Source organism: Eumetopias jubatus, unplaced genomic scaffold, assembly GCF_037043125.1.
Source record: "Eumetopias jubatus isolate StellerSeaLion01/CBP00866 unplaced genomic scaffold, mEumJub1_p1.0 scaffold_17, whole genome shotgun sequence".
NCBI classification, from domain to species: Eukaryota; Metazoa; Chordata; class Mammalia; order Carnivora; family Otariidae; genus Eumetopias; species Eumetopias jubatus.
This window is the reverse complement of record NW_028274823.1, coordinates 17,602,254-17,623,718: the sequence shown is the minus strand read 5'-3', so window position 1 is coordinate 17,623,718 and position 21,465 is coordinate 17,602,254. Positions and strand designations below refer to the sequence as shown.

The window sequence follows — 21,465 nt, the reverse complement described above, 5'->3', positions numbered from 1 at the left end:
TTCCATTACCATCTATCAATAATTAAGATGTATCTCATCTAGTGTTTAGTAAAAGATCATCAATAATATGCAGTATTAGTATTGTTATAATTATGAATCAAACCATAATATAATTATGAACCAAACCATAATAACCAACCATAAATTGAGGACTTACTACATTCCCCATACTTGCTAAAAGCTTCACATTCATTTATTTATTTAATTCTCATTTAATTCACCTAATCTTATGAAATGGCACTATCATTGCCCTCCTTTCAAATAAGGGAATGGAGGTTAGGAGACAGCAATTAACTGGCCCTAAATCACCCAGGTAGTAGACATCTATCCCAAGCCCGAGCTCTTAAGCCCTGAGTACTGAGCAGCACTACCCACTCCTGGGTTGGTGATGAAAACATACCCACCTCATTGCAGTGCATGTAGCTGTTCTTGGCATGAACCAAGTCTGGGGAGTCAACCACTGTGGTGAACTTGATACTATCTGGTTTCTTACGGTATTTGGTCTGTAAGAGAAAGACACAGATTCCCACAAAACAGTTGAATACCATGCATTTTTCTGAATGCAGCTTCACCCGACCTACTCAGTACCAGGTGTGCTAATGGCACTACTGGAAAACAAGTCTCTCTTCGTAGTGGGTACCTCACAGGGCTCCAAGCTGCCTCTGTGATAAGGAGCATTTTACAAATATTTACTCTCCTGCACATTTCCAAGTCATATCACAATAAAGGAATTCAGTAGAGGGAAGGACTCAGCATCAATGTCCTTGGATCCTGTCCAAGTAAGTCTGGCTACTAAGAGATGGAAGAAGGCAGCACCACCCTTGAAGAGATTTTTCCCCAGGGCAGAATCTCCAGGCCACCAATATGGTGGGCAGTTCGGTAAAGGTAACCATCCTTCTGCAATGTGTAATGCCATCTGAAATCAGATAACCCCAGACACTGGACACTCTGCATAAACTCTGTAGGTGGATGGCAAAATTCTGCCCCCAAGAAAACAATGGGCCAGCTTAGCTCATAACTACCTGATGTACCAACTGAGAATCTTCTAGTGCATCATCTGTCTCTCACTGCCCAGTCTGGAATGACTTGAACTCCCCAGCAAGTGAACTCATTTGGAGGGAAATCTTGTTTTGTCTTGTGATTGGGTTGCAAAAGGCCAGGAAAAATGGTGGGGGTCCAGTGGCCATGGGGCCCTCTTGGGGTTTCCACCCCCTAAGCAGGTTCCCTCTTCAGGAGGAAATAAATAGCAGGTTGCACTTATGGCAGAGTTGGGTGAGTGGTAGGTACCTCGCTGATGAGTTCTCCAGCCTTCTTTGCACTCTCCAGCTGCGGGGAGCTCAGTGTCAGCCATCCCGTACCCCTCATGCCCATCGCGTCTGACTTGTAGCGAAACTGCAGACAGAAGATCATCGGTTTTTACCCACAGAGTGCCAATGACTGTCGGGTTATTTAAAGGTGCTTGATTTGTAATAGCATCTGTATGCATCTTCACCGTAACACGTCGTCGTCTTCATTCGGAGAGCATTATGCATATCGTTAAGTCAAACCATGTGAGTTTGTGCACTCCGCCAGGAATTAAATAATGGATCATGCAGAAGATCCAAGCAGGCCCCACCTGTGAATGGGCAGGGTTAGAAGCCAAGGTAATGGAGGCACACGATCGCTTAAAGAGTGGAGATCTACACCCGAGCCCAGGCATCAGCCTGGATTATTCTGTTTCCTGCTGGCAGTGAGGCAACTACCTGCCTGCCTGCCTGCCTAAATAGTACAGTTTTACCCACCGTCAGGTGATCAAAGGGCCCAGAGTTCTGGGTCAGACCTGCTGGGGCTCAGAACAAATCGTTTCACCAAAATGTGACTCAGTTTCTCTCTGTGATAGCTGAAGGTCATGACAACCCTTCTGTTCTCATGAGAACACCTGAGAGGCCTTGGGAGCAAAGGTCACTTGATGCGTTGGATCTGGTTTTGTCTGGTGAAGGGGAGGGGGAGCAAGGGGGCAGAGACAGTGCCAGCAGGACTAAACCACACACACTTAGATACAACCGGCCTACAGCATGTGAGCCATTTTAACATTTTCGTGCCTGGATTTACCTCCCCTTCCTGCTGTTGGCTCAGGATTTGCTTATATCACAAAGATGGGCTGGGCCTTATGCATTTTCTTCATTTTAAGGACTCAGAAGATTAGAACTGCAGCAGCATTCCTGGGAGAAAATTCTAAGCGGTGAGTAGGACAATGGGTCTGATTAGGAGTCTCCTAAAACGTTAAATCTTATTACCATTCCACGATCTGCCCACCATTACCTAGGACGAGACAGTCACAGGAATGCTTTTCTTTTCTTTATGGAAATGAGGCATTTTTAAGGGTGGAAAAGGACTCGCTAAGGAAATCTAAAATCTGGATCTAAACGAAGTTGATAGCGTTTCTCTAATTTAGATATAAGCTCTGCTGTAACGCAAAATATCACTCCAGAAACCAGTCTTCTGGCCTTTTTAGTTTCCTTTCATTTCAGGATTCACAGCGTCCCTCACAGCTGGCCTCAAAGAGGGTCCGTTTCTGATCTACTGTCTGCTGGTTAATGCCCCTGTGCAAATTCCACTCTGCCTTCCGACTGGTGAAGGGAGGCATCACTCAGGTTCAGGAGCAGGTTTCAAAACCCCATGTCAGTAAGATTGCTTTGTATGCCACGATCTTTCGGTCTACACCGGCAAAGCTTTTGCCTTCCACTCTGATAAAGAACAGAGAAAATTGGATAAATTTCTAAGTTAGAGAGAATAATCCTACAGGGCCTCTTCACAGCCGGGCCTTGCTCCTTTCATACGCAAGATGAAGTGGGGAGCACTCTTTCAACTTGCCTTTTGTTGAGCTGAACAGTACAATTGCAGGGAAGTCAGAAAGCAAGATGCAGGTTCCCCAAAGATCTGACTGGGCCTCAGACTCTCTTATAAATGGATTGTCTCTTGATATTTCAGCTCCCAGGCCAGGCTTGACTATACACGCAGACCCTAAAAACAACACACCTGCCCCGGACTTCACGATGAAAGAGGGGGAGAGAGGAGGGGAGCCGAGAAGAATCAGCTACCCAAAGATGGTTTTGAAGAAGGATTCTAAGATAATAAGAGACCTCTCATGCTGCCCAACTGCACCTGGCTTCCCCAGATGGCAGTATTGCTGCTTTCCCTTGTACGGATTATGACCTGGAGGCCACCTTCAGATTCATACGTGGGGTTTCCCAGCACCCCCGTTTTGGAGCACAGGCTGCAGTTTTGGGTCCCCAATTTCCACCAGTGTTAACAACTGGACCCGGAGGAGACCAGGGGAGGAGGTATATTTGTCATATTAATGAGAATCTTTATAATCGCCCTCTTGCAGAGGGCGTGGTTTGCTTTAGACTCATCTCATGCAGGGCTCACACCACCCTGCAAAAGCGGGGTTCCTATACCCGTCTGCAGAACAAGGGCGGTGTTCAAGGGACTGTTCAGATTCTCAGAAGAGCCATGGACGGCTGTCCTCTGGGTGTACCAGACAAACGGTCCTTAAGAGAACCCTTAGGAGTCAGAGCGCCTGGGTTCCTAATCCAGCCACCGGGGGGAGCCAAAGAGCACCAAACCACGAGTCGGGAGACCAGAGTCCTTCGCCTCTGACTTGCGGGGGGGGGGGGGGGGGGGGGCGGGGTCTAGAGCAAGTCATTTCCCCGCCAGCCTGTGACCCTGGGCAGGTTACTTAAGATCATAGGTGCTTTAGGGGCGCCTGGGTGGCTCAGTTGGTTAAGCGACTGCCTTCAGCTCAGGTCATGATCCCGGAGTCCCAGGATGGAGTCCCGCATCGGGCTCCCTGATCAGCAGGGAGTCTGCTCCTCCCTCTGACCCTACCCCCTATTGTGCTCTCTCTCTCTCTCTCTCTCTCTCACTCGCTCAAATAAATAAAATACAATCTTTTTTTTTTTTTAAAAAGATCATAGGTGCTTTAGTCGCCACATCTATAAAACTGGGAGTCATGTCAATATGTAGCTAGATACTAAATGAGATAGTTCATGCGAAATATTGAAGCAAATGCCCGGTCCAGAATAAACATCCCATACATTTTAGCTATTGTTATTGTTCTTGTTTCTGATGGGGAAACGGAGGCTCAGAGAGCTTACAGAGTCTACCCAAGGTCATGCAGCTGTAAAATGTGGGGTCAGGGCTGTCCCCTCGACAGTCCCTGCAGGTGCTTTTCAGGACTCCCCACAGCCCCTGTGCAAGATCATGGCCATTCACAGTAGAGCATCCCCTGGGCAGAGTGTTGTGTCTCAGATATGTTCCAGAGGCAAGCACGACCCATGCATGGCTTGAGCGATCATGGCCCAAGACCTTCAGCCTAGGGGTGAGCACCTCTTGGCTCCCTCCAGCCCAACCCACAGCTTTCTTTCTGGCCTGGGTAGGAGAGGGCAGGAGAAGCAGCTGCGGGCCAAGGGTGCTATTCCTCCCCCAGCCTCTGCTGAATCGAGTGAACACACGTGGAACCTTTGTTCCTTTTTCTACACAACATAACCACATGAAATTAGATTTTCAATAATGACCACAAGAAAACTGAAGCCTCGGAACCAGCCAGACATTATGGGGGTGTCCTCTGTTCATAGCATCTTGGAATCCACACCCCCCAAATTAACAAACTTCAAGTCTATAAAGCAATGCATGAAGCACAATATGGTGATTTAAAAAAATTAAGCAACAGTTTCTCAGCATTCAAAATATTAATACATATCCTATCCCATAAAATGTGGCCATCAGAGTGCCAACCACCATTTCCTGGAAAGTCCTCTTCTTCTTAGATTGTTCTTCCTACTTGTTTTAGTGCTAAAATAGCCTTTCTTTTCAGAAAAAAAAAAAAAGCTGTGATATAAATGGTAGCTTGAGGTAGTATTTAGTTTTTACTCCCTTACTTAGTTAAAAAAAAAAATCTGATAATATATTGACACCACCATCTTATAAACCATCTATCCACAAATGCTGAAATCTGAGGTCACCAATCAAGTCAACCCTCTTTGCTCTTCTGTTGGATGAATGGAGGCCTAGAAAGTGAAGGGACAGCTCGAGGACACACACCCAGTAAGTGACAAAGTGGGGCTTCCAAAGAATATCTTCGGGCTCCCGGCTCAGCTCCCCCTCGCCTCTCCCAGATGACCTGTGTATCTCCCTCTGGGATCTGCCCCACCCCAGAGGTTTCTCTCCCCCTCCCCCTCCCAGGAACGGTGCCCTGACAAGAGGGTCAGGCCATGAGCTATTCTTGCAGGTGGCAGGCTGGCCATCTAGCAAATGGAAGGCCTTTCCCGTGGAACAAGGGCGGGCACCTTGGTAACTACGTCCTCTGTATGGGGCCCAATGAGTTCCCCCTGCTCCACACTCGACTTGCTCGTGAACCCTGTGATGTTGTTCTCCCAGCAAATTATGATGAATAATTAGGTGATCATTAAACCACAACCGCACTGACTCATAAGGAACCCCCACTTATGTGTTTATAATATTCTGCCTGTGCCATATAACTCAACCTATGAGCAGTCGTAGCCCTCAAGACAACCAGAATCGACAGGCTTGGTGTAGAGAACAATCCAAACAGCCAACATTTACTGGCATGTTTCTATGGACCACACACCACGCTGGGTGCTTCATGTAGACCAGTCCTCAACTGCCAGCTGGGTGCTCCACTGGGTGCAATGCTGTCCCTCAGGTACACGTGGCCACATTTAGAGACATTTTGATGGTCGTCCCAGGGGAGGGTAGCACCATTGGCATCTCCTGGGTAGAGGCCAGGGAGGCTGTAAGGCACAGGGCGGGGCCCACAACAAAGAATTCTCCAGCCCCAGACATCCAGGGCCCTGGAGTTGAGAAGCCCTGATACGGATGGGAAGGGTTAATGTGACAACAGTCTCACAGGCGGTGTTCTAAAGTGAGAGTTCCTTCCTCGTGGGGCTGCTCGGAGGCCTAGAGAGACAACATGTGCAAGACCTCGTGGCACAGCGACGGCGCACAGCACGCGCTTCATACGTGCTGACCACACCCACACTGTGGTAGTTAGCGCGTCCCGGTGCAGGAAGCTGAGGAGTGGAGGGGGATGGGACTGACTCCAGCATGTGTGGAGGGGCTCCCCACCAACTTGCTTGGTGCCCTTGCCTGGGTGAGGACCTCTCCCTTCTGTGTCTGTGTCTACATCAGGGTTGTAGGAAGCATGACTCCACTGCCTTGAGCTCCCTCCCCAAAAGCAAGATGGGTGAGATCGTGGGTTCTGGGGCCAGTGCTGCCTGGGCGTCTCCTGCGTGACCTCATCTGTAAAAGAGAGATCACCACTGGCCCCACCTCAGGGCATCATAGCAAGAGGGACAGTGATGACAGTCAGTCAGCGTCAGCCATGATTGGATCTACTGTTTTCTGGTCATGACCTTCACCCTACTGCACAGCATCCAGCAGGCAAGGTCTGTCAGACCCCACTCGGGACCACGTCCTCCTCACTCACCCACTCAAATAAGCCGAGGCTCCTCCAGCTCAGGGACTTGGCCTTTGGATTCGCTATTCTGTTGGCGGGAGTGCTATCCCCTTCCTTCATCAACTTTGGTCTTTGCTCAAATGTTATCTCTTCAGTGGCAACTGGCCGGACCCCACCCCCAATCTAAAATTGCACATGTGCAGGTCTACACACACCTTCACACCTCCCCACTGCCCTACTCTGTCTCCACAACATGTGTCACTACACACCCTACTTCTCACATTCTGTCTCCCTCCCATGTAGTGGAAGCCCCATGAGCATAGCAGTTTTTTGACTCTTGTTGACTGTGGTAACCCCAGGGCCTGTGATGGTGCCTGGTACATAGTAGGTGCTCAAGAAACAGTTGTTAGGTGATTGATTCCAACCTAGATGACCTAACATAGAGACCCAGCAAGTCGATTTGGGGGTGGGGTGAGGGGGGTTGTTGGAAAGGCTAAGGAAGAAGCAGAGATTTACACCCAGTCTTGGTGGGAGGAGGAAGGTCAGGGGCTAGTGTGCAGCCCGAAGGCCCCCTACCTCACTCTGCAGGGCATGAGCTCTCTTGGCCCAGGACATCTTCAGGTCCTCTGGCAGAGCCGTGAACTCGTGGCACCGTGTCCTGTAGTCATGGTCGCTGGCGAGGGCCTGGGCCTTCCTGGCGTGGACCAGATGCACCATGTCCAAGGGCAGGTGGCACTGGGCGTGGCTGCTGGCCGCCCCCCGCCTGTACTGAAGCTCACTCTGCAGCTGGCCCACCCTCCAGCAGTGCTGGAGCCGGGGGTCATCGCTCACGCTCCGGGCCCCAATCAGCCTGCCCCGCTCCTTCACAAAGTCATGTCTGTAGAGAAACTGCAAGGGAGGACCACCGTCAGGGGCCGGCATTTGGCCTGCTTAAATTCCATCTGCACGTTTTCACTGCAGACCCTAGAAAAGTCACCTGTTCTTATACTCGAGGAGGTGATGATTATAAGAAAAACCACAGCGAGGTTGGCCTGAGAGCGTGCTTCCTCCCTGGGGGATGAACAATTAAAACATCGCTCCATTCTTCCTATCTAATTAAAACCAGATCCTCAGAACCAAAGAAGGGGACCCACTCCCCTTAACATGTCCTATGGCCAAAAGGAATTTATCAAAAAAGGTAAAAGAGAAACTTGTGCTTTAACCATGCGTACTTGGCAAAACATGAAACCCAAAAGACAGGATCCATTTATTTGAAGTCCACATTTTCTGTGATTTGTTTGTGGGAAAGAGAAAGTCACCTTCATGTCCCAAAGCTACGGACGCTATCAACAGAGTGGCTGAAAGACAGCTAGCAAATCCTCACACCCACATGTGAGACTACAGAGAGCCAAGAGGGAGATGTGTTAGGGCTGGGTTACGATTTCTATAGCGAGTTCTCTTTCGAATTCTAGGCGAAGTTGGGCAGTGCACATGTTACCGGGCGGGGGGGGGGGGGGGGGCGGGAGGCGCGGATTGTGGCCCAGACACTGCAATTAGAAAGAAATCATCATCTCTTTCCTGCTGGAGACCTTTGCCTGAATTTAGCCTCTGATTAACAGAGCCTTTCCTTCCCTTCCTCCGTCAAAGAATCTCATTTCTAACTAATATATTCTGCAGGTGACATCCTGTCTCACAGGGTGATAGATTTGCTTTAATTCAGGAGAATCAGCCGTAGACATTGTTTTACATGAAGTTAACAGAAATTAGGCAAGATGGAAGGTCATATCATTCAACTCACATCACTGGCTATATCTCCAGAGATGCGAGCAGCCTGGAAGGGGAGAGCGTCTATTGTCAGCTTGTAGCCTTGAGCACGGAGATTACGCCAAGACTCCTGGTATTTTGCCTACAGTAGGAACACATGTAGATCTTCTTAAAAAAAAAAAAAAATTACATGAATCGGCGAACAAAGGCTACCCCTTTCATTTGTTGTACAGGGTTCCAGAATCGATTTCTGACCAGCAAAAGCTCTCTCTTTTGCAAAGACAATCTCATCAGCCCATATGCTGTAGTGCACGCTGATGCATTTGGACACCACACACTTGGGAAAAGGCATATTTACCGAGAGCATCGAAAAGACATTTTTTTTTAAGTTTCTGGGAACCCCAGAAGGGTCAGTGGGAGGTCCCATCACAGCCACAGATATACGCGGCTTTAGAGCCTGTCTGAGCCTCAGCAACAAGAAAGGCTTACGTCACTCAGATTGACTGCGTTTGTTTTCGCTCGGACAAACTCGGGCAGCCCCAGGGTCACAGTGTACCGGTGCATCTCATCCTCTCCGGCTGCTTTATAGAGGCGCTGGGTAAAAGAAAAGAAAGAACAAGCAAGGAAACAACGCTGGGTGTTTCTGCAATGCTGGAGGTCCCTCGTTTGCAAGTGGGAAGTAGGTTTGCGGAAGGCCCCTCGCCATGTTGTGGGTACACCTTCTGCTTTGGGGAAGATCTTTCTTTCAATAAAGACAGTCTTTTATGAGTCAAATTGAGTGACATAAAAGGAATATGTAAGGAATTGCAAGTTGCTTTTGATGGGGCTCAGGACAGGTTACCCCAAAATATGGCACCGTGGCATCCTGAGTCCTTTAAGCTGAAGGAATGTGAGACACAGCAGGTGTTAGAAGAACTCTTCCTCCTCTCCTCTCCTGACACAGGTCATAAGAGCCTCCTATGAGAGGTGCCCTCCCTACACCCAGAGGAAACAAGCATCCTTATCACCAAAGACCAAGGGCCGCTGAGAGGAAGCTAAGGGAACAGACCTTGCTAAGTGCACCCCTGTTCTTAGCTCTATCACATCTTCCCATGACTTTTCTTTTTTTTTAAGATTTTATTTATTTATTCATGAGACACACACACAGAGAGAGAGAGAGAGAGGCAGAGGGAGAAGCAGGCTCCCCACCGAGCAGGGAGCCTGATGCGGGACTCGATCCCAGGACCCTGGGATCATGACCTGAGCCGAAGGCAGACGCTTAACCATCTGAGCCACCCAGGCACCCTTTCCATGACTTTCTACTCCTCATCAAATCTCGTACAAAAACGTTCATGTTTAACCATTTCTTCTGGTCTTCATCTCCTTATGAAGGCTCCCATATCATGTAAAACTCATATTAAATAAACTCATATGCTTTTCTTTTGTTAATCTGTCTTTGGTGACAGAATCCCCACTGAGAACCTAAGATAGGTAAAGAAAAAGGGGTTTTGTTTTTTTTTTTTCCTCCCCTACACTTTACTCAACAATAGGCCGAGGAAAGAAAAGCACATTTAGGAACGTCATTAAGGTTCTTCTCACTGTAGGCTTTTCCCTTGAGGATATGGTGTATAGACAACAAATACTAAGATCTGGGAAATTTAGGAGAAGCTCTGGTTGGTGGAAGAGAGGCTCCCAAACCCTGTTCTGCACCCTTTACTAAAGCCCCAGCTCCTCCCATGAACGAACTCATGCCAGTGTTGTCCTGGGAGGCCTCAGCCAGTTCCGGAAACACCTGTTCTCATGACCAGAAATGGGTCTGTGGCTGGTGAGTTCTCCGAGGCCAGAGGCCACCATAAGAGGCATGGTTACCCACAGCATCCGGCTCACACAGCAGGCAGGAAAGGCTCCAGAGGAATTTAAAATTGAGAACGTCATTACACAAGCCCTTGGGAGCATTCTTATCCCAAGCTGCTGTGTCTTACTTTTTGATGTTGCTGAGAGTGGAACCTCACTGTATAAATAGCCAAATCTCAACTGACTTCTAAAAGAGTCAGAAGGAGAATTTTTAAAACTAAGGACAATGCCAAATTTAATTCTCTCTCAAGCTCAATTTCTATTTCAAACTTGTAAGAGAGCCACTAAGAAGTAGAACCAAAGGGGCTGGAATGATGATCTGATGTCACGAGATTCCTTCCCCTGTATGCCCCTCTACTAGAGATGATTAAATGAAGTGAGCAAACAGCAGGTGAGGGGAGGAGGCAGAAATTCCAGAAGGCTGACAAATACCATACTACATAACCACCCCTGGGTAACCACACATCCTCTCTCTACTAATCATCAGAACGACCATATAAATGTGGTTAGCCAGTATGCACCTAGACAGAACAGATGAACGATGGATCAGTACTTCTCAATTTCAACACGCAGAGGAAACCTGTGAGGATCCTGCTCAATGACCTTGTGGATTCAGTGGGTCTGGGGTGGGGCCCAAGGTTTGGTGGTACTAACAAGCCCCCAGGAGGTACTTGTACTGCTGGTCTGTGACAGCCCGTGGGACTAGAGACTAAACCCGATTTCCAGCTAGGACTTCCTTCCTTCTGGAAAATGTTTACATTCCGTATAGGACGTTCTTTTCTTTCCAGAATTCCATGTAAACACTTGTGTTTTTCCCCGGCCCCAATCCCACAAATATTCAAGCGTATTTTGAAGAGTCTAGCTTTTTAAAAGCCCATTCCAAAGCCATCCGATTTTACCTCATTGGTAATCTGGTTGCTGAATTTTGCATGAAGGAGGCTGGGAGTGTCTGTCACAGCTGTGTACTTGAATGACTGGGGATGCTGACGGTATTTACTCTGAGGGAAGAAGACAACTTGATAAGGCATAAAACCGGAAGCAGAACAAGCTCTATAAGTGCTAGTTATAAAACCTCACTTCGCAGCTGCTAGTCCCTCCCCCAGAACCCAGTCTGATGCCTGCTCTTGCGGCCTCTGTGAATGTGACTATTGAAATCCACATTTTGCTCCTGACCTTTGCTCAAGGGAGACCCAGAGGTCCTCAGCTTTGGGGGTATCCCAGAAACAACTGTGCAGCTTAAAAAAAATACATAATGCCTTCATCCCACCCTGGAGACCAGGATTCAGTCAACTGTCCGTGGGCCTAGGCCTCTGTGTTTTTTTAAAGTTCCAGAGAGGATTCTGATGCACCACCAGGTTCAGAAACCACTCTCTTTTGAGATTTCACTGGAAAAGGAAAGCACAAAGTTCAATCTAAATTCCCACGGTGAGACCAGTCCCATTTTCTCAGAGCTCCTAATCAATGTGTAAGCCCACCTGATACTTCCAGTGCCTTCCATCATGCCCTCCTGTCCTTGCATCTACAGCAAGTGGAAGTCCCAGAGCCCTCGCAGGTGTAAGTAAGTTTCCTCAGGCGTTCAAAGAGCTTAGAATCCTAGACTTCTGTATTTTTACCATGAAATTATCACCAAGCTTATAGCAATCATTTCCCAGCCACCAGAGAAGCACGGTTGCTTAGATTATTCATGTCAATCCCCTAAAAACTAAATGAGAGAGGTAGGAGCACCCCCATTTGACTGATTAAGAAGTTGAGACTCAGAGAGGGCAGGTGACAGGCTGGAGGTCACAAAGCAAATGAGTGCTGGCCTAGAATTTCAGTCTCTCCATCTGTTGGTCGCCAAGGCCTGCCTTCTTGTCATTGTACCCTAGGAAAGCAGATCTTGCGAGCCAATGAATAATTCTTATGGGTTCACAGAAGAACCGGCTTGGTATTTGCAAAGCTGTCTTAAACGGCATCCAGTCTGAATGGAGAATCTAGTAAGAAGAAGGGCCTGGCAAGAGGTAATGCTGTGAGTGGCCGTTGTTAAGTTGAACATCTAGCTCGCTCTAGCAGTGAGCAGCAAGCTGAGTGCTGGGGAGGTACTTCTGCCATGAAAATAGACTGACGCCCGTCACCTGTCTGTCCAGGGCCCCCGGTTACCTCACTGATGAGTTCAGATGCTTTCTTTCTCCCTTCAATCTCCAACGTGCCCGGAATGATACAGGGAACGCCTCGCATAAAGTTCAGGTCTGACCGGTACAGATTCTGTGAGAAACAACACAAGGCATAAGAAAAGCCAAACTCACAGGACAAGGAAGAAAGAGACGCCCGAGGATCCATGGCAGGACAACATCATAATTAGAATGCAAGGCCACGCCAAGTCTCTGCAGAGAGATCATCCTCAGCGCACACACAACGCCTCTCAGTAAATGTTCATTGGGGGAACAAAACCGTAGGTCAGGACAAAAGATTTTCTGCTGTCACTTGTCTCAGGAGCTGCAAAGGGACGAGAGGTGGGTTTTTATCTTAACGTGGGCTCTCAGAAAATAAACGCTGGAGCAGATTGTGGTTAGGAAGTCAGTTGTCTTGGGGCAAATGTGGAAATGATGGTTTAATAGGTCTTCTAAAACAAAACCCAGCAGCAGAGGGTAACATTAATTAATCATGGCTTAAGAAAGAGCTAATAAATGAATCCAGAATCATCTGGCACAGGCCTGTCTGAGTCTATCACGGGTAGGGGCGAGTGCGTGTACCTGAGTGATTTGGGCTGACAGTTTAAAAGGTCCCCAAATTCACGCCCCTGCTGCCACCAAGGTGCCCCCCTGGCATGCTGCCTTCCAACTGCTATCACGATGAGAGGCAGGGCAGGCGAGGGATCCACTCAGGCAACACACAGGTCCGGAGCTAAGCGTGGCAGCTCCCTCGTTTCTGCAGCTGCTCTGGGACTCCTGACAGTTCATGTCATCCAGTAAACACTGTGCACAGGCAGCAGATTCGAACAGATGACAGAAACCCAGATCTGAGCACCCCTCTGTTTCCAGGCCCTGTCAGATCAGGAATCAGTCTTTGTCGGTGTTTTGCCCTCCAATCCCGGCCTGTTAGTTGCAAACCCCATCGCACGGAAACCCAGCATGCTGGGAAATAAGGGGAGTACCAAACAGGACGCTGCTGCCTGTTAAAGGGAGACATCCAGGCTCTCTTCGGGAGTAAGGAAATCCTCAATGCTTCCCAACACTCCCAGGCCACCTGCTTCAGCAAACAGGCGGCATGAGCTCAAAATGCACGTGGGAGGCCTATCAAGGCCTCCACAACTCCTTGCGGGGACCCAGGAAGAATCTCTGGGGCCCAATGTCCTGCCCTCCTCTGGACACTCTCCTCTGCTTTCAATGGGTCCACTCTGACCCCACCCTCTTCTAACAGAGCATAGCCTGCTGCAGAAAATGGGAAGCCTGGCAATGTACAAAGCACCATAAAGAACCTCCAGTCCAGCCTGAGGCCAGAGGCAAAGCCACTGGCAAATCTTGAACATGCAAAACTGTGAACTGAAGGCATCATGATCAGATACTGTCTAAGTTCAAGTGTCAGCCCCCCTTTCTCACTGATAGTTGTGATCTCGGGCAAGCTACATATTTTCCTTCTTTGAGCCTCACTGTAATGTCTCCATAAAATAAAGACTATTGACATAGGGTTCTTTTGAGGTTTAAATGAGATCATGCATGAAAACGTAATGCTTAGAAACAGTAAACGTTTCCTGCTGTTGTTAGATCTGTACAATCGTGCTGGGCAGGAACACCGGGCAGGGCTTCTGAAGAAAACCCGGGTTTAGGATTTCTCACCTCCGGAGCCCCCCACGGCACCAAGAGAAGCTTGCAGGTCCCTGCCTCATGGTCAAATCTGAGCCGACAGAGCCCCGAGAGAGAGGCCGGGTCTCCTTACCTCGCTCTGTAACTTGTGAGCTTTCTTGGCGCAGCTGAGCCTCAGGTCTTCGGCCAAGGAAGTGTACCGGGGGAGCGAGTGTCTGTAGTCCTGGTCGCTGGCCAGGCTCTGAGCCTTCTTGGCATGCACCAGGGTTACCATGTCCAACGGCAGATGGCAGTGTGCCTTTGAGAGTTCAAAGCCTTTCTTGTAATTCACCTAGAGGGGCAGACACATCAACAGCGGCTATTTCAAAGCCACCATTTGCACAGGGGCCATCAGGGAGAGCAGCGGCCATGCAGTTGTCCCAGGTAAGCCGGGGAGACGTTCCTGGCAGGTCCAGTGCTCCCTTTCTGCAGGGACTGGCTTCAGAAGCAGGACTCATCTCCCGGGCCTGAGACTCACCACCCCCAGCTCCTGGAGGTCATCATGATTTGGATGATGATGGACCATGCCTCCCCCAGTTGGGGATAACACAGAAGTTCAAGAGACAGGAATAATGTCAGTGATGCTCTTGCTCGAGTCTTTAGATCTTCTTATTTTCCAGAGACAAGAAGCTACATGGCTAACCTGTGCCCTGCCCACCAGAGCTTCTCCCCATCACCCTCTCAAGTTCAGATTTTAGACACCGGGGACTCTACTCGGGTGAGTTTGTGAAGAGTTTCTTCAAAGCATCAGATGACCTCCTAAGAAATCTGGAGGCCAGGAGCAGTGGGGCCAGTTCTGAGGGATGCGTGTTCCCAAGAGCCCACCATGCATGCTGAGGGAAGAAAAGAAAGGGCCATTCCAGACCACAAACTCCACTGCAATGCACAGAGAAGCTGTTGGAAGGTCGGCAAAGCTCACTCCGGGCTTTCCTGGAATTCTGATGCATAATCACCACCTATTCCATCCTTCCCAAAGCTCCAGCCACCCCTCCCTAACCTCCTGCTCCCATCTCCATGAATCCTCCCCTGACCCCCAGCATAAAGCCGAGGACAATTCATGTCCAACCCCACACTCTTAGGTCAGCACTCCAGCACAAAAATGGGGGGGGGGTGGGGGAATATTAGAAATGGGGAAACTGAAGCAGAGAACAAGATGGCAGAGAACGTGTGAAGCTGTGGAAAGAGCATGAGATGGAGGGCTGGCTCCATGTCCACTTTCTAGCTGAGCTTAGACAAAGGACTGAAGCACTCAGAGTCTAGGCTTTCTTATCAGCAAACCAGGCTGATAAGACAATGACATTCCTAGAGACAGTTCAGTGGTCAAGTGAGATGCGGTGTGTAAAAGTGCTTAATCCTCTGTGACACAGTGGGCACATACTAGGTTTTACCACCACCATTAGCCAACTCACATGTGTGCAAGGGGGCAGTGTGTACACGCTTGTGCCAGCATCCAGGGGGTCGAACTCAAGGGCTGCAAACTCAGATGGTTCCAGGGGCCAGACAAGTAGCACCAGGAAGTAAAGAAGGAAGTGGCGGAGGAGGGGGTGGCTGCATGACCAGGGGAGCATAGATTCCTTCTCAGTGGACTCTCAGCAGTCCACTTCAACTCTAGCCTTGAGGGATCCAGGCCCAGCTTCTGGCCAGAAGTCTAAAACTTTTACATGAAAATTTCCGTTTTTAAAGGTTTGCAATTAATTCACTCTGCAGACCAAACAGAGCACCTCTGCCGTGCAAATCTAACCCACAGGCCCCCATTTGTGGCCACTGGTCAAATCATAGAATGCCCAACCCCGAAGGGACCGAAGAGGCCAACGAGCTCAAACTCTCTCTTGATGAAGGAAGAAGCTAAAGCCCAGAGGAGCCAAGGGACCTAACAACGACACAGAGTCAGTCAGGATAGGACCAGTGACCACAACCAGAAGGACCAAGGACATAAGCTGGCTGGGCATCATTAGGCGGGTGGGCCCCCAGCTCCACTGCATTTTCTCCCACTTACTTCGCTCTGCAGCGAGTTCGCATACACTGAATGTGCGAGGCTGAGATCGTCTTCCAAGCTCCGGGAGCCAAGCATCTGCCCTTTCATTTTCTCAAATGCCTCTTTGTATTTGTACTAAAGGGAAAGAGAGCGGGAGAGAGTAACAGCTTGGGGACAAGGGACACAGAATGGGAGAGGTGGGTATTGGGCGAAAATGTTTTGTTCTTTTGACAGTGACTGGGTGAGTTAAAAGAAAACGCGCGGGAGTCGTCAAAAGGCCTATTCTTTCATATGCAAGACTCCCAATGACTAAAGGGCTGGATATGAAGTGGCAGGACGCGTTAGCACTTGGGCGGCCCACGCTAGAGGAAGGTGGGTGCATTGTTAGCAGTCTCTGCCCGCGGACTTGCTTTAGGAAAGCGCCTGGTGGAGGGTGCATTTCATCTGCCCAGGGCCCGGAGTTACAGTCCGGCACTGGGCTTTGTACCCGGGCTTGGGGATTTTTTGTTGTTGTCTGGTCTGTTCTTTCTCGCTGGTCGTTATCCGATTACCCTAACACAGTCATTTGGGAAAGCAGAGGATAGTATCCACAGGCAAAAGAAGGCAGGGGTGAGGGGCAAAAGGAGTAAAAATTGGTTAGTATTAAACATTGACACAGTAATGGAGGTGGATGCTCACATCACTTATGATTTCACCGGAAGCCTTTGCTGCCTGGAATGGAATGGCATCCAATCTCAGCTTATAGCCCCCATCCCGAAGTTTGCTCCAGGATTCCTTATAACGTGTCTGTTGAGAAGATGTGAACAAACAAAGACCTTCATGGGATCTGGTGGTTCTGAGATTCTCATTACCCAGATAGGGATCTGCTTTGTTGTTGGGTTTTCTCCCACCCCACCCCCGCCCCCACCCAGGTGGATCCTGCCTCGTGTCCACCCATGGGAGGGAGAGCCTCTTGGGGGGTACTCTTTGGAGTCAGACAGACCCAGATTTCTCTGAACAGCAAGCTGAGTGGAAGCAGCAGGAATAAGGCTGAGTATGCAGAGCCCTTTACGTAACATACACAAAACTCAACTGTCTCTGTCAAAAAACAGGAAAGGCGGGTGGGGGGGGGTTGCTGATCAAGTTCACGGGAGGGAAGCGCCTCTCCTTGGCATAGCCTCTGGGTACACTTGCCTATATTCTGATGCTCCTGTATTTCAGCCCCTTGGTACAAATGCCCTTTGTATTAAGGCAGTTTTCCCAGTCTCCTTGTAAATGAGCTTGACTCTTCTGCAGGACAGCCTACCTATTCTGCAGAGCTCTGTGCCAATGAAAATGTGGGGGCCCTTGTTCAAAACTATGACAAATTTCAAGATGGTGACAGCAGAGCATTAAACTTGGCTCCAGGCCCTTCTGAGCCCAGGCTGTTGTGCACCGTCCAGGTCACCTGACCTCCTGTAATTAAAACCAGTGCCCCTTCCGTCAGCCTCACCTCACTGATATTCATGGCATTCAGCTTGGCCAGCAGGACTTCAGGGAGGTCGGCTGTCTGAGTGTAATGATGCTTTATGTTTTCTCCTTGTTCCCTGTATAACCTCTGTGAATGGAGAGAGGTTTTGTATTAGACCCAGGAGGCTCCTCCACGCAGCCATCAGCCAAGTCGCACTCCTGGGGACAAGGGTGGGGCGGCTGCCCCCTCCCCATAGAGACAGGATGCTGGGTGCCTCTACCTTGATCTCACAGCCAGCATGGTGACATGTACTTCATCCCCTCCTGAGCCCTCCAGCTCAGAACATGGCAAGCTGAAACTTGCCTCTCAGTGAACCCCCTCTACTTGTAGCATCTGCTGACACAGGTCAGCAGAAAATGAGATCTACTTAACCGTTAGTAATTTTGTTATTCCCTATAAACCGTGAAAGGGCATCAAAATTCAGAAGCATGAGAGATGGCTCTTCCCCAGGTGAGGTTTGCCCTGGACTGACTTCAATCCCTGTTCCCTTCCCCCATCTCAAGGATTCTTGTGCTAATAAATGTCTACTCGGCGGGTCTGGGGTGCTATTCACCCGGAACTCTGATTTGAGCTCATGACATCCTCGTAGTGACAACATATGAAGTTGGCATCAGCCGCCAGAGAAAGTTTCTAAACCAGGCTTTTCCATCCTAAATCTTATTAGTGTGTCCACATTTCTCCGTATCACAGCAGTGCCCCCTAGAGTTGGTTAGGGTAAGGAAGAAGCAGGTGTTGTTTTCCTTCATACAAAAGTTCTTGTTTGACCATCTGTGTTTCTCAGAATTCAGTGCACTTCTGATGGGCTGCTCGTCAAGAAATTATAAATTCCTAAACCCATAAGTGTGTAAATCATCTCATAACATATTCTGACAGGCACTCAGGACATTTCCAAGTGCCTGTTGAATGAAGCACCCCCAGAAAAATTTATTCAACTGGGAAGCAAGAGAGATAATCTTGAAAGTCCTCTCCCATCAAGATTTGTGAATTTTCCTTGTGGCATGTTGAATGGTTTGAAGATATTTATAAGGCGTGTCTGCCTTGCACAAAGATCTGTGGGCCTCTCTCAGTAGAATCAGCCAAAAGTGGTTAATCCTAGTCCTAAAGTGAGTTTTTATAGGATCTCATGGTTCAATTTAGTCTCCAACGAACGCTGTGCCGTGAAGGCAAAAGGCCAGATCTCAGTTTCACATTATAAAGGGAATATGGGAAATGCCTTCAAAGTTAGTCTTATATACACAAGACCCAAATCATTTTCAAAGTCTTTAGGGGAATTCAGAGAGCAAGAATTTCTGCCCCTGGGTCCCAAGGCACCCTAGCAGGGCTGAGTCTGCCAATTACCAAGAGTTTTGGCCCCAAAAATTCCAGTTCTGAAAACAAAACTTCAAAACAAAAGGACAGAGGAAAAGCCCCACCACAGACAAATCTTGAAGACATGCAAATGGGAAGAAAGGAGAGCACGGGGGCGGTGGAGTGGTGGAGCCCCACTTGGCATCCAAAGAGCAGTAACACCCCATTTGCATCCTAATGAGGAAGCCCCCCTGCTAAGGTGTGCCTCTGCAAAGGACAAGAAGTTCCTTCATCCTTAGAAAAACAGAAGGAGCAAGGCAAGAACCCCTCAGCTTCAATCGCAGTGTTGAAAGAAGAGCCCACTCTTAGAGTCATAATGTATATATATTATCACTTACATCCACTGCTTGGGTATAACTAATTCTGGCCTGGACCATCTCCGGAGTGTCTTTAATACTGGTAAACTTCAAAGCATCTGGATGCTGACGGTACTTCTTCTGTTGAGCAGAAAAAGATCAAAGCTGTGAATTTTGTGCTGCTCTTTCATGCCATTTGAAAGGGAAAATCATAGGTTGCTTGAGATTAGAGTGAATTTGTGAACATAATTATTATTCAGCTTCCTCCATCTTTATATCCTAGGTGCCTTCAGGTTAATATTTGTTTCAATTTAAGAATAACCTCATGTCAATTAACATTAAAGTATTTCTACCTGGTGCAAAGAAAACATTGCAAAATTAGGTTATACCAGTAAAATACTGTGGGATGCACACTTAGGGAAGGATTCTTTTTATAGGCTTCAAATACTGTGTCACAGTTGTTTACATATCTTAGTTTGGGTCTTCCAAGCAAGAAGGAAGTCACATTTATCAATTGAAGCTTCCCGTTTTCCTTCCCCAAAAGGACTTGGCAGAGATTATCACAGTCAAAACCCTTGCATTTAACAGCCAGTGATAGAACAATTCAATCCTTTAGAACCCAGGTCAGTTAACACAAGCAAGAATTCTTTAAAATGTTACAATAACAAAAAGAAGGGTACTATTATTGAAAGGAGCCATCATACATTTTGAAAGGCACTGGGGAAAAAAAAAAAAGAATTACAAAGAATTCAAATGCTGGCAAAGACTTAGATACCCAACTCTGGTTCTAAAAGTCACGCTTAAATTAATTCCTGTTTGTGTGTGTGTGTGTTTTAATCCATATATATCTCCAGGAGACTAGAACCATTGCTATCTTAATGGAATTACAAAGCGTATCTTTCCTCAAATCAAATAGTTATTTTATAAACATTTCCTCATTTAGCAGGTTCAATTTTTATATCCTGGGTTGTTTAAAGAAGAATCAATTCAACATCCAGCCATCTGTCACCTGTTTTTGTAAATAAAGTTTTATTGGAACACAATCATGCTCGTTCATTTATGTGGCAGAGTTGAGGAGCTGCAACAGAAACCATGTGGCCCACAAAGCTGAAAATATTTACTATCTTGTCCTTGACAAAAAAAGGTCTGCTTTAAGTGACAGGCATCTGTGCATTTGTGGCTCTTTCAACAGTGCATGGCATTCTGTCTGAAAATTGAGAGGTTAGCCAATTTGACACTAAACTGGAAATGTGCCAAACTGAAATGAGATGATTGGGGAAAGTTGCTGAAGGATTTTCTTGCCCTACTGAAGTTGAGAACTGGTGTGAAGCATAGAAGATAAGCACATTTGTTGAGTAGGTTTGCAAAATGAGGTGGAAAATTAAGCCCACCGTGGGATAAATAGTTCCAGAAAGATCCCTTGGATGCCAGACTTAGATGCATGAAGGAATCATCTTGAAGTCTAAATTGTGTGTATAATTTATTTTTCACATCCTTTTATGAGTGGGCCCAATGAGAGTTTAGGATCATGAGTCCTCAAACCTACATGTTTGCTCCTGCAAGTTTCTCAAAATCATCCTTTTAAAAGGGCCTTTCCTCAATCAGACTGAACTACTTAGGGTAGTACAGTAGCCACAGAACCCCCAGGGTCTTCTGAGCCTTGCATGTTGACTAAGATTCCAAAAAATTAGGCCACTCAGACTGATCCCGCTTTTGGAACCAGCTCTGTGACATGTCAGGTTAACTAAAATAACCTCCCTTGGGAAAATATCAACGCTGGGCAGGTGTGTTTGAAAAACCAACTTAAGGGTCTTTCTGTTTTACCTATACATTTAGTAAAAAAGTCTTCTCCAAACAAGGTCCCAGGAGACTTATAACAGGCTATATAGTCTTCTGGGGTTATGGCCATTGTGGTCTCATCCCCACCCAGAAGTCTAGAAAGACCAGGTTACTCTGAAGGCAACTAAGAAAATTCTCACTTTCCTTCTGAGAAAACAGACATGAACAGAGGGGGATTTGGGCTGTTGGAGGATGTGCAGCCTCCATGTGAGCATGAGGCTAGGACAGCTCCCTGGTGTCTCTCTACCTTTTGGCAGAGTCTGGAGACACTTTTGGTTGTCACAACTGGGGAGAGGGTGCTGTTGGCATCTAGAGGATAGAGGCCAGGGGTGCTGCCAAACACCCCACAAGACGCGATAGCCCCCCCTCCCCCCAGCCAGCAACAGTTTTCACAGTGTCAATAGTTCTGAGATTGAGAAACCCGGATCTAGTCTTTAAACGATCTGTTTAATGAAATTCTCCTAAAACGTGAGCAAACGGCTCTTTTTAACACGCCGTGACGCCTTAGGGTCCGGCTAGGGAGGTTACAAGTAGAAAGGAGTGAGATTTAAATAGAAGTGAGACCCCCTTAACAGGACAGACCCAAGTCACGTGCTCCACACCACGTGAATATTCAAAAACTGTTTACACTGTGGCAGAAAGAGAGGGAGAAAATGTGCATA

General features: G+C 47.9%; 1 protein-coding gene across 5 annotated transcripts in view; it reads right to left on the bottom strand.

Moving 5' to 3' along the window:
- Positions 1-21,465, bottom strand: part of NRAP (nebulin related anchoring protein) — a 70,047-nt gene that overhangs the window by 7,614 nt on the left and 40,968 nt on the right. For all 5 annotated transcript variants that reach the window (XM_088020099.1, XM_028121742.2, XM_028121743.2 and 2 more), the window contains 12 exons: positions 19,007-19,105; positions 17,304-17,408; positions 16,511-16,618; positions 15,854-15,967; positions 13,952-14,149; positions 12,176-12,280; positions 10,936-11,034; positions 8,693-8,797; positions 8,238-8,345; positions 7,037-7,348; positions 1,288-1,392; positions 405-503 (listed from right to left, as the gene is read on the bottom strand). In XM_088020099.1, coding sequence (XP_087876225.1) covers positions 405-503; positions 1,288-1,392; positions 7,037-7,348; positions 8,238-8,345; positions 8,693-8,797; positions 10,936-11,034; positions 12,176-12,280; positions 13,952-14,149; positions 15,854-15,967; positions 16,511-16,618; positions 17,304-17,408; positions 19,007-19,105 — 1,557 coding nt within the window. The remainder of the gene's footprint in view (positions 1-404; positions 504-1,287; positions 1,393-7,036; positions 7,349-8,237; positions 8,346-8,692; positions 8,798-10,935; positions 11,035-12,175; positions 12,281-13,951; positions 14,150-15,853; positions 15,968-16,510; positions 16,619-17,303; positions 17,409-19,006; positions 19,106-21,465) is intronic.